This window comes from Phocoena phocoena, chromosome 2 (genome assembly GCF_963924675.1).
Source record: "Phocoena phocoena chromosome 2, mPhoPho1.1, whole genome shotgun sequence".
NCBI lineage: Eukaryota > Metazoa > Chordata > Mammalia > Artiodactyla > Phocoenidae > Phocoena > Phocoena phocoena.
In genome coordinates, this window is record NC_089220.1 from 116,622,787 (window position 1) to 116,636,859 (window position 14,073).

The following is a 14,073-nucleotide window of genomic DNA, read 5'->3' on the forward strand; positions in this document are numbered from 1 at the left end:
TTTCAGTTCAAACTCATTTCCCTTTTATTAAAGTCCAAGTTTCATTACATGGTTTGGTACTCAACAAAGGAAAACTTGTTCAAATAAGGTAATATGTTTTCATCAGTATTTCCAGGTGATTGTTTACAATCAAGTAGCATTATCAATAAATCCTTAGGAAGCCCATCTGTAAGAGAAAACATGAAAAATTAGCTAGGAAATAAAGAAAAGGTAGAAATCTTACTAAAAATAACCTTTAGAGCAACAGCCCAAGAAAATCACTGTCTCTGTGTAGTCTCTTCTGCTCTTACTTAATCCTGCCTACAATCAACACACCAGGTACCGCTTAGTTTTCTGTTGTCATACGCCCGGTAATTATCGGGATAGTCTTCTTTTCCAATCAGAAAAGTGTTGGGGAGTTGCCCTCTTAAAAAAATGTTAAGTAGAAGAGTACAGTGTTACTGCTGCTACAAAATATCCTACATAACAAAGATCTTCTGGACTCCTTGGAATAATACTTGATAAAGGAAAGCCTTTCCACGTTTTACAAAGATGTGCTATCTGGCTCCAGGGAGGAGGAGGAGGTGGTAGTGGCATAGGGGTGGACAAAGATAAAATTAAGACTCCTGCTCCAAAGCAAGCTGTGAAAAGAGACCTCAAAATTGGATTACAAAACCTCAGGCAGGGCTTCCCTGGTGGCGCTGTGGTTGAGAGTCTGCCTACCGATGCAGGGGACATGGGTTTGAGCCCTGGTCTGGGAAGATCCCACATGCTGCGGAGCAACTAAGCCCGTGAGCCACAACTACTGAGTCTGCGCGTCTGGAGCCTATGCTCCGCAGCAAGAGAGGCCGCGATGAAGAGCGGCCCCCGCTTGCCACAACTAGAGAAAGCCCTCGCACAGAAACGAAGACCCAACACAGCCAAAAATAAATTAAAAAAAAAAAAAAAAAACTCCTTTAAAAAAACAAAAACAAAACCTCAGGCATTTTCTGCTCACTTTGTCAGCAGGAAGATTGAATACAGGGATTCTTTTTGACTTCTAAGAGTTTTTAAAAATTTAATTTAATTATTTATTGGCTGCGTTGCCTTTGTTTTTTTTTGTTAGATTCCATATATATGTGTTAGCATACGGTATTTGTTTTTCTCTTTCTGACTTACTTCACTCTGTATGACAGACTCTAGGTCCATCCACCTCACTACAAATAACTCAATTTCGTTTCTTTTTATGGCTGAGTAATACTCCATTGTATACAGGTGCCACATCTTCATCCATTTGTGTTGGGTCTTTGTTGCTGTGCATGGGCTTTCTCTAGCTGCAGCAAGCAGGGGCCACTCTTCATTATGGTGCAGACTTCTCTCTGCGGTGGCTTCCCTTGTTGCAGAGCATGGGCTCTAGGTGAGCGGGCTTCAGTAGTTGTGGCTCGCGGGCTCTAGAGCGCAGGCTCATTAGTTGTGGTGCACGGGCTTAGTTGCTCCACGGCATGTGGGATCTTCCCGAACCAGGGCTCAAACCCATGTCCCCTGCATTGGCAGGTGGATTCTTAATCAGTGCGCCACCAGGGAAGCCTTGATTTTTAAATAAGTGTTTATTAGGTGTGAAATTAGATGTTGACTAATGGTATCCTAACCTGGCTCTTTATCTTGTGAGGAGTCTGATACTAGCTCTTTAAATAATTTAGGGTCCACTTTTATTAAAACTTTTATAAGATAGTTTAGTTCCATCTTTTAAAAATAAACTTCTTCTTACTCTTAGGAAGCAAATCCTCTACTTAAGCCTCATCACTTACCTCTGAGAAGTAAGAGTATGGCCTTAGTAAATGCCTCAGTACTGCAATGCAAAGGATGTGTGGCATAGTAAAAGCAATGGACTCTGGAGCCAGACTGCCTGGGTTTAAATGTGGGCTCCTCTACTAGTTGTATGACCTTGGACAATGTGCCTCAGTTTCCTCATCAGTAAAATAGTAAAATGGGAATAATTATAATAATAGTAAGTACCTCACAGGACTGTTTGAGGATTAAACGAGTTAATACTTATAAAGCTCATAAAACAGTACCTGACACGTAGTAAGAGTTATATACACTATGTGTGTTTGTTAAATAAAAGAAATATATGACTTTTTACTTATATATTTTCTGTTTTACAAAGGATTTTCTGCGTACTGCTCACCACCCAGGCAATCCTGTGGCTCGTTTTATTACCTAATCTGTCTTTCCATAGAGGACAAGGTATCAAATAAGCTTTTATTATCAATGAATATTACTTAACTATCATATTCCAACATGAGCACACAAAAACAGAATCATCAAATCAATAAAACCCTATTAAAAATAAACAGATGTATAAAAGCGTGCATGATGAACACCTTCTATGTAGATTATCTTTAGCTGGGGGAGGTTAAAGGGCTGGAATTAGGGAAGAGGTACAGAGAGGGCTTCAACTCTATGTGAAACATGTCATTTCTTGGGGGAGGGGGAAAACTAAAGCACACATGGCAAAAATAATAATATCTCAAAATCTGGGTGTGGTTACACTTATTCCTTATGCTATTCATTATGCTTGAAATATTTTATATAGATTTTAAAATAAGGCTTTTACTTGCCTTTACGCCAGTAAAAGAATAATTACGACAACTAGAAACAACAATTCTAGCTCCTTAAATTAATCATCATAGGTACTCTCTCAATCTCTAAGCTCATAGCCTCTAAAAAGGCCACGAAAAGGTCTTACTCTGAGAATACTGAAATGCCACTCACTCACCCCTCCCTGGATTCTTTCCTGCCTTTTTCAGGTATGTAGCTTACCCATGGGGTTTACACTTTGTCAAGGCCCAGTTCCTCTGGAGTGGAGATTCCCAGTTCATTTAAAGTTGGTCTAAGTTCCTGGATGACATAGGGGTAGATTTCCTTATGAGGTCCTGCTTTGTCCTGATGGCAAAGAAAACAGTCACATTTAGCTCTGAAAAGCTGTCTCTATTAACAAAATGAACTTGAAAATGCTTTTAATCACATATGCAGAGGCTAGTAGCAGAGAATACAAGTCACCTACTTTTAAGTTAACATATCTGTTCAAAAAAGACAGCAACTTGGGACTTCCCTGGTGGTGCAGTGGTTAAGAATCCGCCTGCTAATGCAGGGGACAGACGGGTTTGAGCCCTGGTCCAGGAAGATCCCACATGCTGTGGAGCAACTAAGCCTGTGTGCCACAACAACTGAGGCTGTGCTCTAGAGCTCGCAAGCCACAACTGATGAGCCTGAGTGTCACAACTACTGAAGCCCATGCGCCTAGAGCCCGTGCTCTGCAACAACAGAAGCCACTGCAATGAGAAGCCCGCGCACCTCGACGAAGAGTAGCCCCCACTCGCTGCAACTAGAGAAAGCCTGCGCGCAGCAACGAAGACCCGACGCAGCCAAAAATAAAAAAAACAAAGGTAGGTTTTTAAGACACCTGGAGACTAACTAAGACAACTGCACTAAACCCAAGGGAAAAAACATTTTAAAGCCTTGAGTTACTGGAAAAGAAGGTGGTGATGACAGAATTTTGTGAAGGCAATTAAACATGCCTAGCAGGCAACAGTAATAATTAAATTATCACAGAAAAAAGTTTTTTGATTTGCCTCAATTTGAGACCCTAACTGAATTAACTACTGGTGCTGAATGGATTGATAGCCTACAGAACCCTTAATTATCTTACCCATTTTAGATAAAGTAATATCATTCTTTCCCTCTTACAGACCTTGAATTTCTTTCTTATAGAACACAATGTCTTTTCACGGAGAGCCACACTTAGAGGATACTTATTTCCAAGGCAAGAGAGTTTTGATGAATACTCGCCATAACATACAATCACACCTATATTGTCATAATATTTGTTCCTCAGGGACAAATATTAAAAAAGTCAAATGGACTAAGACAATGCCAAGCTATTACTCTTCTGTCTTTAACAAACTCTAGGTCCCTTAGCTGTATTTGCTAAATTATAAAATTCTTATTTAAAATTCCATGCATTAACTTGTTCATTACAGAAAAATTAGAAACTATAATCAAATAAGAGGGAGGAGAATAAGTATATATCCTCTTACATTTTGGTCATTCTCTCTATACTTTTTAATAAAATGCGGTCATAAACTGCAAAAATTATTTCATAATTTCTCTCAGTTAATATACTATGAATATCTTTAGTGTTAAACACATTTCTACAACATGAATAATAACCTCTTCTGGGAAGTCCCACCTTAAGAAACCACTAGCAACATTTAATTTCGTATCACAAACAGCACAAAGATAAGCTGTACACTCTTAATTATTTCCTTAAGGTAAATTCTCAAATGGGTATCAAGCATAATTTTTAAGTCTCTGAATAAATTCTACCAAACCACTCTCCAAAAAGACTGTAACCGCAATGTACATTCCCTCTAGCTATATAAACTAATTTTAGGTATTTTAACAAACTCAGAAACACAGAATATGCTAATACCTAATCAACAGTCCACCTACTTCCAAAACATTGTTATTTTACTGACCTTAACAACCTCTAGGATGCGGACTGCACTAGCAAAATCATTTAAGCGTCTGCATGCCCGCAAAGCAGCATCAATGATTTTGGGTTCTGGAACCAGATCATAGCCAACAAGGGTGTTCATCCCTGTCAAATTAAAAAGAGGGGTCATATCAACCTGGTATATCCTCACTTAAACTATGAGTTAGTTATCTGTATTTTTATTGAACCATAGACATGTGATCTTGTCTGTTTGAGCCTCTATTCTCTTATCTCTAAATTGAGATAACTGGGAATTCCCTGGCTAGGGAGGACTGGTTAGCACTCAGCGGGTCCACTGCCAGGGTCCTGGGTTCGATCCCTGGTCAGGGAACTAAGATCCTGTAAGCTGCATGGTGCAGCCAAAACTAAAATACTCTAGATAATGAGATCACAGTGGATCTTCCACAGTGAGTTAGTGAAAAGAACTATGCAGTAGCATGCAGACGGAAGGAAAAAAACCTCAAGAGTTTTCTTAAATGCAAACCCTGTTTTCAAAAGTAGCTGGTTTCTTTTCAAACAAGAGGGCCATTTTCAACTTATATCTTTAACTCTTAGTATGATGTATGTACTTTGATTGCTTTAAAATAGATCTGATTGGAAAATAATCTAAAAACAACCACAGAAATACTTAAGGAGAGGTAATGAAGCCCAAATGAGGACATTAAGGAGATACAGAGAGCCATTAGCACACAGTCACGAACATTCAACCAGAAAATGACTGGGCATGATTCCTTTTGGCTCAGCACAAAATGATACATCATAAAATTTAAGATTCTCTTAATGGGAATGCAGAACTGCTGTTCTTTTTCTTACTTCTACTCAAGATTATCCAATAAGAATTTCCCCAGCTGTAGCAAAATGGTGTCATTACATTCCTGCAGAAAAGTATGAAGCACTTAGGTTTCTTGCTTTTATTTGTTTTAAAATATTTAAACAAAGGACACCAGTGACTGCAATGCTAGAATACAGTCATAGAGAATGAACTCCTGGTCTGAGATAAACTTCTTACACTTAGAATTAGTTATCTACCAGTCTACTAGCCTGGTTATTATTAATGCTACTTACTTATGTTAAATGTGTACTTACAAATTTAGGATAAACAAGTTCTAGCTTATTCAGATCGGACTCTTATTCAGGGCAAGACAAATCATAACTGAGAATAAAAATAACAAAAATCCCAAACTATTACCAAGAGGGGAAGAGAACCAAATGACTACTTGCGTAAATTATCTAAAAATTACACAACTGTTAAATCTTGCTCACCCCGGCCTATCATTATAGCAGTGATGATTTTGTCCCCCAGGAGACATTTTTATTTGTCACAACTGGGGGTGTGTGAGGGTGTTGGCATCTAGTGTGTAGAAACCAAGGATGCTGCTAAATATCCTACAATGCAAAGGACAGCCCTTGCAACAAAGAACTGTCTGGCCCAAAATGTCAACTGTGCCTCCTTCAAAACCCTGCTTTACAGGAAATACTTACTCTGGAAACTATAAACTTTCCTAATTGCAAGATGCATGACAATCCCCAGTTTGCATGATACATGTTTTCAAAATACAGCTGACCCTTGAACAACATGGGTTTGAACTGTACAGGCCCACTTACACGTGGATTTTTTTCAATAAATACTACAGTGCTACATGATCCGAAGTCGGCTGAATCCGTAGATGGAGAACCTTGGACACAGAACTGTGGATAAAGAGGACCAAGTGTAAAGTTATATGTGGATTTTCTATGTGGGGGTGTGTTGGTGTCCCTAACCCCCCAAGTTTTTCAAGGGTTAACTGTAGTTACTTTCAACAAAGTAGTAGAAGACTACACAGCAGTTCATAACTCTATATGAAAATAGACACATATGCCTATGTTCCAATTACCTTTACGCAATTCCCAAGCATCAATATCTGGCCTATTGAAGTATGTCACCCAGCGAGCATCAAACTCCTCATCTGTCTCATGTGACCCATGGGAGTAGCAGCGAATTGACTGGATAGCTATAGGGGAGAGAGAGCAAAAACTTCAATATATAGAAGTAGTACTTGACATATCTTGCCAATACATAAAGTTTTTTTTTTTTCTTTTTTTGGTGTGTCTTAAAATACACATAAAATTTACCATCTTAACCATTTCTAAATGTACAGTTCAGTGGTATTAAATACACTCAATGCATGAAGTTTTGAATCAGCTATGTATGTCATGGTAGGAAAATTATTCAGCAGGTCAAATGAAACAAATCTTATGTAGTGATTTGAAAAAAATCTTAAAAATTAAGCACATTAAAGCAAGTAGAACAAAAAGTATTACGTATGTTATGTTCATGCTTTTATCCCACTAATGTATAATGCTGGCATGTAATTGTTAACAGCGGTTATCTTTGGAAGGAAAAACTTTATTTCTTTATACACTTAGTTTTATGATAAGCAATTATTAATTCTTAATTTAAAATAATGTCCATTCTTGGGAATTCCCTGGCGGTCCAGTGCTTAGGACTCTGCGCTTTCACTGTCGAGGGCCCGGGTTCAATCCCTGGTCGGGGAACGAAGATCCCACAAGCCACTCGGTGTGGCCAAAAATAAAATAAAACAATGTCCATTCTAGTTCTTAAGCAAATTTATAAGATACACTTTCTTGATAAATTAAAAAAAAAAACGTATGCTCTCCATTAAATTATATCCCAAAATAAATTATACATCCTGACAAAGCAATGGTAATTTAAAAATTGTTTTATCAAACTTCAGCCCCTTCCTTGAAAATTCTAATTTAAAAAGTGACTTACACCAATGGAAAAAAGTTTTACTATATTTCTAAGAAGTGAGATTTATTAATATAACACTATCAAGAAAATAGGAAACGCTTAGTATTCTGCTCTCAATCAATATACCCCTTCTAGTACCATATGAAAAGCCTTCCCATTTTTAGTTTCTGCCTATCAAATGGACAGTGAATTGGGAGTTAAGAAATCTGAATTCTATCTAAACAGCCTCTGAATGGAGCAGAAGGTGGGAAAAGGCATTTTTACCTTTGGGTTTTAGGAGGCAGCCGAGCCTAGTGGTCAGATGCTTCTAGGCTCTTCACTCTCCCACTGTTTGGCCCTGGTAAAATTAACTCAAGTTTTATATTCCTTATGTATAAAATGAGGATACTACTACCTTAGCAGAGTATGATGATTAAAAATGAAAGCAAGCTAACACTTTGCCCAGGGTTTAGTACCTTGTATGTAGGTACTCAATGAATGGTAGCTTTAAATTAATCCTTATCTAGAAATGTCTTAATTGATCTTCTATTTGTGGAAATTCTAATTTATAGAAATAAAACATTCTTCAAATTGCATTTCTTGTTATATGAATTAGACAAGCTTGGTATAATTTCTAGTTATTTTTAAAGGCTTAACATACCAAAAATAACGCTTTAGCCCACTGTTACCAAAAATTTGTAAACTACTTTTTTTAAAAACTAAACTTATTCCTAGCAGAATAAAGTGTAAGTATATAATCGAAGTATAAACTGTTACCAGTTCCTTATCAAGTTAAATACACACCTACCATACCCAGTAATTCCACTTCTAAGTATTTACCCAAGAAAAATGAAGTATATAATTCTCTCCAACCACCCAGAAAAGCATTTCATGATAACAAATTTCTTTTGCTCACTGCTGGGCATGGGCATGGATTTCACTGGATGACCGTGGCTTTGTTTTGTTTCCTAACTATGAAAAAGATGGCTAGCAACTACAAATCCTAGACAGAGAGATCAATGGATCACCTTTGACAATTTGTTCACTTTCCTTCTGAGAGTCCCAAATTACAAACTGGTTGTATTCAAAAACAAAAAAACAAAACCCCTGTATGAGACAAGTATTTAGAATACCAAGCAAGCACTGGGAACACACATAGCTTCCAGGTTGGGAAAAACATACTCTCCCACATGGTTTAAATTATATTCTTAATTCCAGTAATGGGCAGAGCAGGATCTATTCTTGTAGTTATTATGAACACGCTTAACATTTTGATTTTTAGGTAAACTATATAGACATCTTTTCCCTCCCCCACACCACCCCTACTTAAGTACAGCATTTCCACCTAGTTTTGAGGCTTGTATGGTAAATTATTTTGGAAAACAATTACTCAGTGCTTTAATATAAAGTAAAGATTCCAGAGTAGGGAAAAGGAAGCAGCTGTAAAAAATTGGGACATTTCTAGGGCTACAATCTAAAAGTCTATTTCTAACACTGCTTTCTGGCATTCGGTTAAGCAATCTTTTTTTAAAAAAGGGTTAACAATATATTTAGAAAATTTAAGGGGCTCATTAATCCCCTTCAATAACTAATCAGCTCAGACAAGGCTCAGAGAATGGACATTTTGGTGGTGGTGATTCTAGGAATAATGGAAAGAAGTGAATAATGTAGAGGATACATGAACAAGCTCAAAGGCAGGGTTGCAGAGGTGTAAGGCTTAAGAGCAGTCATGAACCTTGGGGTCCAAAGGCTGGAAATCTATAAATGTGGGAGTGGTGCAGAAAAGGTTGGAAGGTAATAGAAAGTGCTACTTAAATTTAGCCCTGCAGCAAGAAAGGAAAAGCGGAAACTCCTCCCACCTTTCCAGAGCTATCAGGGTAAGGACAGGTGCCAGGATTGTGTAACTTTTAACGGTTGACTAGAGAATCTAACCATTACTCAAAACATTTAATTATGTAACTCAGCAGTTATTGGAAAACAATTCTGTTACAAGTTGGAGACTTCTCCTGGGACCAAATATGGAATTTGGGTTGCTACTTACCTACAGCAAACTTGAGGCCCCTCAGGTAACCCCTCCAGAGCTCTTTCACTTGACCTTGGATAGCCTCATCCAAGAATCTTAGTCCTTTCTGACTTTTAATTGCATAAAACCTCTTCATCTCATATTGATAACAAACCTCACCTATAATATGCAAAAATGAAATGCACTATAAAAAAGCAAATAGGTATTAAGCATTTGTGCCAGGAAAGGTGCTAAGAGTTACATTATCTCAGTTAAACCTCACAACTACTAAATATTATCCCAATTTTACAGATGAGACAACTGAGTCTTAAGGTTTAATTAATAAGTCCTTGGTCACACAGCTAGAAAGTAGCTGACACAAATGTAACCAAGACTGCCTCCTTGTGGCAAATATTTAGGTTTACAGGACAACACCTAAAATAAAGCTTTTTATGAATTATACTAGAGAGGGTGACTAGAGTGCCTAGAAGATAAATCACTATGTCCAAACTTACTAAGAGTTTGAGTTTACATGTTTAAATATGCATGCTTAGGGGGCCAAATTTCATAATGTCGCATACACTACCATCATGGACCAAAAGCAAAGTGCAGTTACAATAATTAAAAGTTCCGTGCTGGACACAAAGTTTCCCGGAACACATATAAGGGGAAGGCAAAATAAGAGACAGCAATCAGCAGACCATTTCATACTCCAACAGTCAGGCTTCTAACCGGAAGCCAAAAATAACGCTTCCCCATGTTTGTAGAAGCCAGTATTCCTGGGTCTGTGGTACCCAATTTTCGAAAGAGTAATATTCTTATCATAAGACCTATCAACAGTCAGGCTTTCTTCCAGACCTCAGGAAACAACCACACACGTCGATCTATCGTAAAAATGGAAGAATTAGAACGTGGCACAGCAGTCTCTAAAAAGAACAGAATGGTCTGAGGAAGTGACACACAAAACGCTAACCGAGAAATGTCGGATGAAACGGCTATACTGCGTTCCACACGGGAAGTATAACTCATTCTCGGAAGACGCTGGGGGCGGCGGTGCCGGGGTCCCCGGAGGGACCACCCCCCCCCGCCCCTACCCTGAGCTCAATGTCACCTTCGCCGAAGCGCTGCAGGCCGGCGGTGGCCACTCCCAGTCAGGTGGCCGCGGGGTCAGCGCCGGGGCAAGGTCACGGCCCGGGGACCGAAGGGGTTCGGTGGGCGCTGGAGGTGCGCTGCGCCCCCTCCTTGGCGCCCACAGCAGGTCCACACTTGACCCGTCCGCGGTGCCCGCACCAGGAAGTCACGCCGAGGGAGGCCCCGGGGGCGCGCCCTCGAGTCCTCCAAAACTCGAGGCGGCGGAGAGAACGGCCAGCGGTCACCAGGTTCGGCCGCCGGCCCGCAGGGCAGGAGCTAGGCCTCTGGGCGAGCCTGCCCTCGCGTGGCAGCGGGGGCCCAGGTCACCGCAAGGACACGCGGGCGCGGACAGTGGCAGGCGGGGGCCTTACCGGCGGCGGGGCCGGGGGCCGGAGTGGGGTGCAGGAGGCCTCGAGGGCTGGTCCGGGCGACTGCGGCTGCTGCTACCGAGCAGCGGCGGATAGCGGCGCCTAGCATGACGGTGATGGCGGCGCGCAGGATAAGGTTGAGGAGAAGCCGGGTGTGAGCTCAAGACCGCTCGCGAGCTCGTGGGGGCCGGACTCACGCACCGACGCACGGCGGGCGGAGCGTGAGGGCCCGCCCACTGCGGCGTTCGCGCCTTGGCGGAAGGGGGCACCACGCGGCCTCGGGCGGGCTACGGCGGCGCGCTCAGGACAATTTATTTCGGCCCCGCTCTCCGCCGACTCGCTGGTCCCGTGGACTGCAGCGGCGATCGTGGAGCTAGGATGGAAGGAAGAAGGCGAAGAGCTGTCAGTGGACCGTAGCGTGGTTCAAGTCTGGCTCGGGAGGCGACTCTAGCACCTCAACATTGGAACAATAACAATAACAACGACAAATTATTGTAAAAATACCTTCTTTGCTTTACCCCCCTGTTTGAGCCTAAAATAAGAGAACGAGTGGGACAGAACGACTGCTTACCTATAAGGGACCCTATTAGTAACTATTCTTATACCACAAGCCCGCAAGCATTCAAAAATTGAGTCCAACCACTTGACGTTACAGAGAAGGAAACAGGCTCAGAAATTAGATTCCTTGCTGGCAATCGAGGCTCTTTTCACCTAATCCCCAGTCCCAGGACTCACCTGGGTATTTCTGGTGAAAGGCCCTCCCCCAGTCCCTACAGGAGGCGGTTGATTAAATTCCAAGACTCTTAACGTCTAATCTGGCTTCACTAACTGCATTCTGACCTTGAGCTCCTGGGCAGTGAGACCACATTCTCCAGGCCTGAATTATCTCGGTGCCACAAGGAGTTAATGAGACAAGTCTCATTTTCTCTTGTTATCCCTCATTCTCTATCCCTGGGTCTGAGGAAAGAAAAGATGGACATTCACTCTCCACTTCCTGACTCTAGGCCCTGTCTCCGGGGTGTCAGTATTGGCCCTTCTCTGTTTCCTACCTAGCAGTGCTTTAGGGGGTATGAACCTGGCTGGGAAAATGATAAAAAAGCTTTTTTTCAAAGCACCTGTACCTCAACTTCTCCCACCAACCTAACGAAAGGACACCTGGGGAAGGTTTCGCCTCTTTGATTTCAATTAATATTCATCAAATCTCCAAGAGCTGGAAACTCAGGATGAGGTCAGGACTCCTATAATTAAGAAAGCACTGGGAAAAGAATCTAGAAAGAAGTGCGTATATGTGTAACCGATTCACTTTGCTGTGCAGCAGAAGCTAACACAACAGTGTAAATCAACTGTACTCCAATAAGAATTAAAAAAAAAAACAAAAAACTATAAAAACTTGAAAAAGAAAGCACTGGGCTGGGAGTTCCGTAGCAGTCCAGTGGTTAGGACCCGGCGCTTTCACTGCCATGGCCTGGGTTCAGTCCCTGGTGGGGGAACTAAGATCCCTGAAGCCTTGCGCAGCCAACAAAACAAAACAAAACAAAAAACCCACTGGGGTATATGGCAACTGAATCCCAACTGGTCTCTGCTGTCAGTCTCTCCACTTGGCCTACAGGACCTTAGATTGGCTACAGGAGTGTTGCGTGTTTTTTTTGTTGTTGTTTTCAGAAACAATTATGACCATAATTTATTATGTGCCACTGCATGCTACAAACTATTTATTATCCCATCTAAGCCTTATAACATTGTTGTGAGATAAGTATTTATCCCTATTCTATGGATGAAGAAATAGACTCAGAGGACATTGCCCAAGAATCACACAGCTGATAAACAGTAGTGCTTAGTTAGATTTGAGGCCAGTTTTGTCTGACTCCAGAAATTTTCTTTCCCCACCACCCATAAAGGTAGGCTTTGCTGGCTTCCCAGCAAATTCTGAATCCCCTGCTACTTTGAGGGCAGTTCTAAGCCCTCATCACCTGTTTTAGGTTTTTTTTTGTTGCTGCATACCAATTTACCACAAACTAAGCAGCTTAAAACAATATCCATTTATTATTTCCCAGTTTCTGTAGGTCAGTTATGCCTTCATAGCATAACTGGTTTTCTACTCAGGGTCTTCAGACAAGACTGAAATCAAGATGTCAGCCAGGACTGTAGTCTCATCTGGAGCTCAGAGTCCTCTTCCAAGCTTGTTTAGGTTGTTGGCAGAATTCAGTTCCTTACAGTGGTAGGACTGAGTCCCCATTTTTTTCTTGCTGTCAGCCAAGGATCACTCTTAGGGCCTTACCACATGGACCCTCCATAGACCCTCTCACAATACCACCACTTATTTCTTCAAACCAGCAGGAGAGTATCTCTGACACTTCACCCTCCTTTAAAGACCTCATCTGATCAGGTCAGGCACATCCAGCGTTCTCTCTCTTTTGATTAATTCAAAGTAAATGGATTACTGGGTCCGTGTGCCGCAACTACTGAAGCCTGTGCACCTAGAGCCCGTGAGCTACAACTACCGAAGCCTGTGTTCCTAGAGCCTGTGCTTTCTCTAGTTGCGGCAAGCGGGGGCTACTCTTCGTTGCTGTGAGCGGGCTTCTCATTGCGGTGGCTTCTCTCGTTGTGGAGCACGGGCTGTAGGTGCACGGGCTTCAGTAGTTGCGGCACGCAGACTCAGTAGTTGTGGCTCACGGGCTCTAGAGCTCAGGCTCAGTAGTTGTGGCACACGGGCTTAGTTGCTCTGAGGCATGTGGGATCTTCCTGGACCAGGGCTCAAACCCGTGTCCCCTGCTTTGACAGGCGGATTCTTAACCGCTGTGTCACCAGGGAAGTCCCAATAAATTTACATTAAAAAAAGAATAACGATAGAACCTACTTAATAGGTTATTGGGAAGATTATATAAGATAATGCATGTAAAACACTATGTCCTGGCTAGACATAGCTCAATAAATGGAGCTCAATAAATGGTGAGTGTTGTATTCTTCTGTTGTAAATTATAGAAAGTTCTTTTCCCAGGGCATGGCAGGTTGTGAGACGAGGGACAAGGCATGGAGGTGGGGGGGGACAAACACACCATATAGATTACCTGGGAATCAGGGAGAAAGGGTGGCAGGAGCCTTCAAAGGTGATCCTGTGGGGGGCCAAAATACAGTATGGGTAGGAGAGCTCTAATGGTACTTTTTCATAATTAATTAATACTTATGTAATTTCCTAAATTATTTCTTTTATGATCAGAACATCATTAAAGGATATCATTTTTGATTGAGATATAACTCACATACCATAAAATTCATCCTTTTAAAGTGTATAATTCAGTGTTTTTTTGTATACTCACTATGTTGT

At 41.3% G+C, this 14,073-nt stretch overlaps 1 protein-coding gene across 1 annotated transcript; it reads right to left on the minus strand.

Moving 5' to 3' along the window:
• Positions 1 to 10,960, minus strand: COX5A (cytochrome c oxidase subunit 5A). Its single transcript, XM_065872623.1, has 5 exons — positions 10,752 to 10,960; positions 6,391 to 6,507; positions 4,500 to 4,621; positions 2,782 to 2,904; positions 1 to 166 (listed from the first exon to the last, which is right to left on the minus strand). The coding sequence occupies exons 1-4, from the start codon at positions 10,855 to 10,857 to the stop codon at positions 2,791 to 2,793; spliced, it is 459 nt and encodes a 152-aa protein (XP_065728695.1). The 5' UTR covers positions 10,858 to 10,960; the 3' UTR covers positions 1 to 166; positions 2,782 to 2,790.
• Positions 10,961 to 14,073: the final 3,113 nt, after the last annotated feature.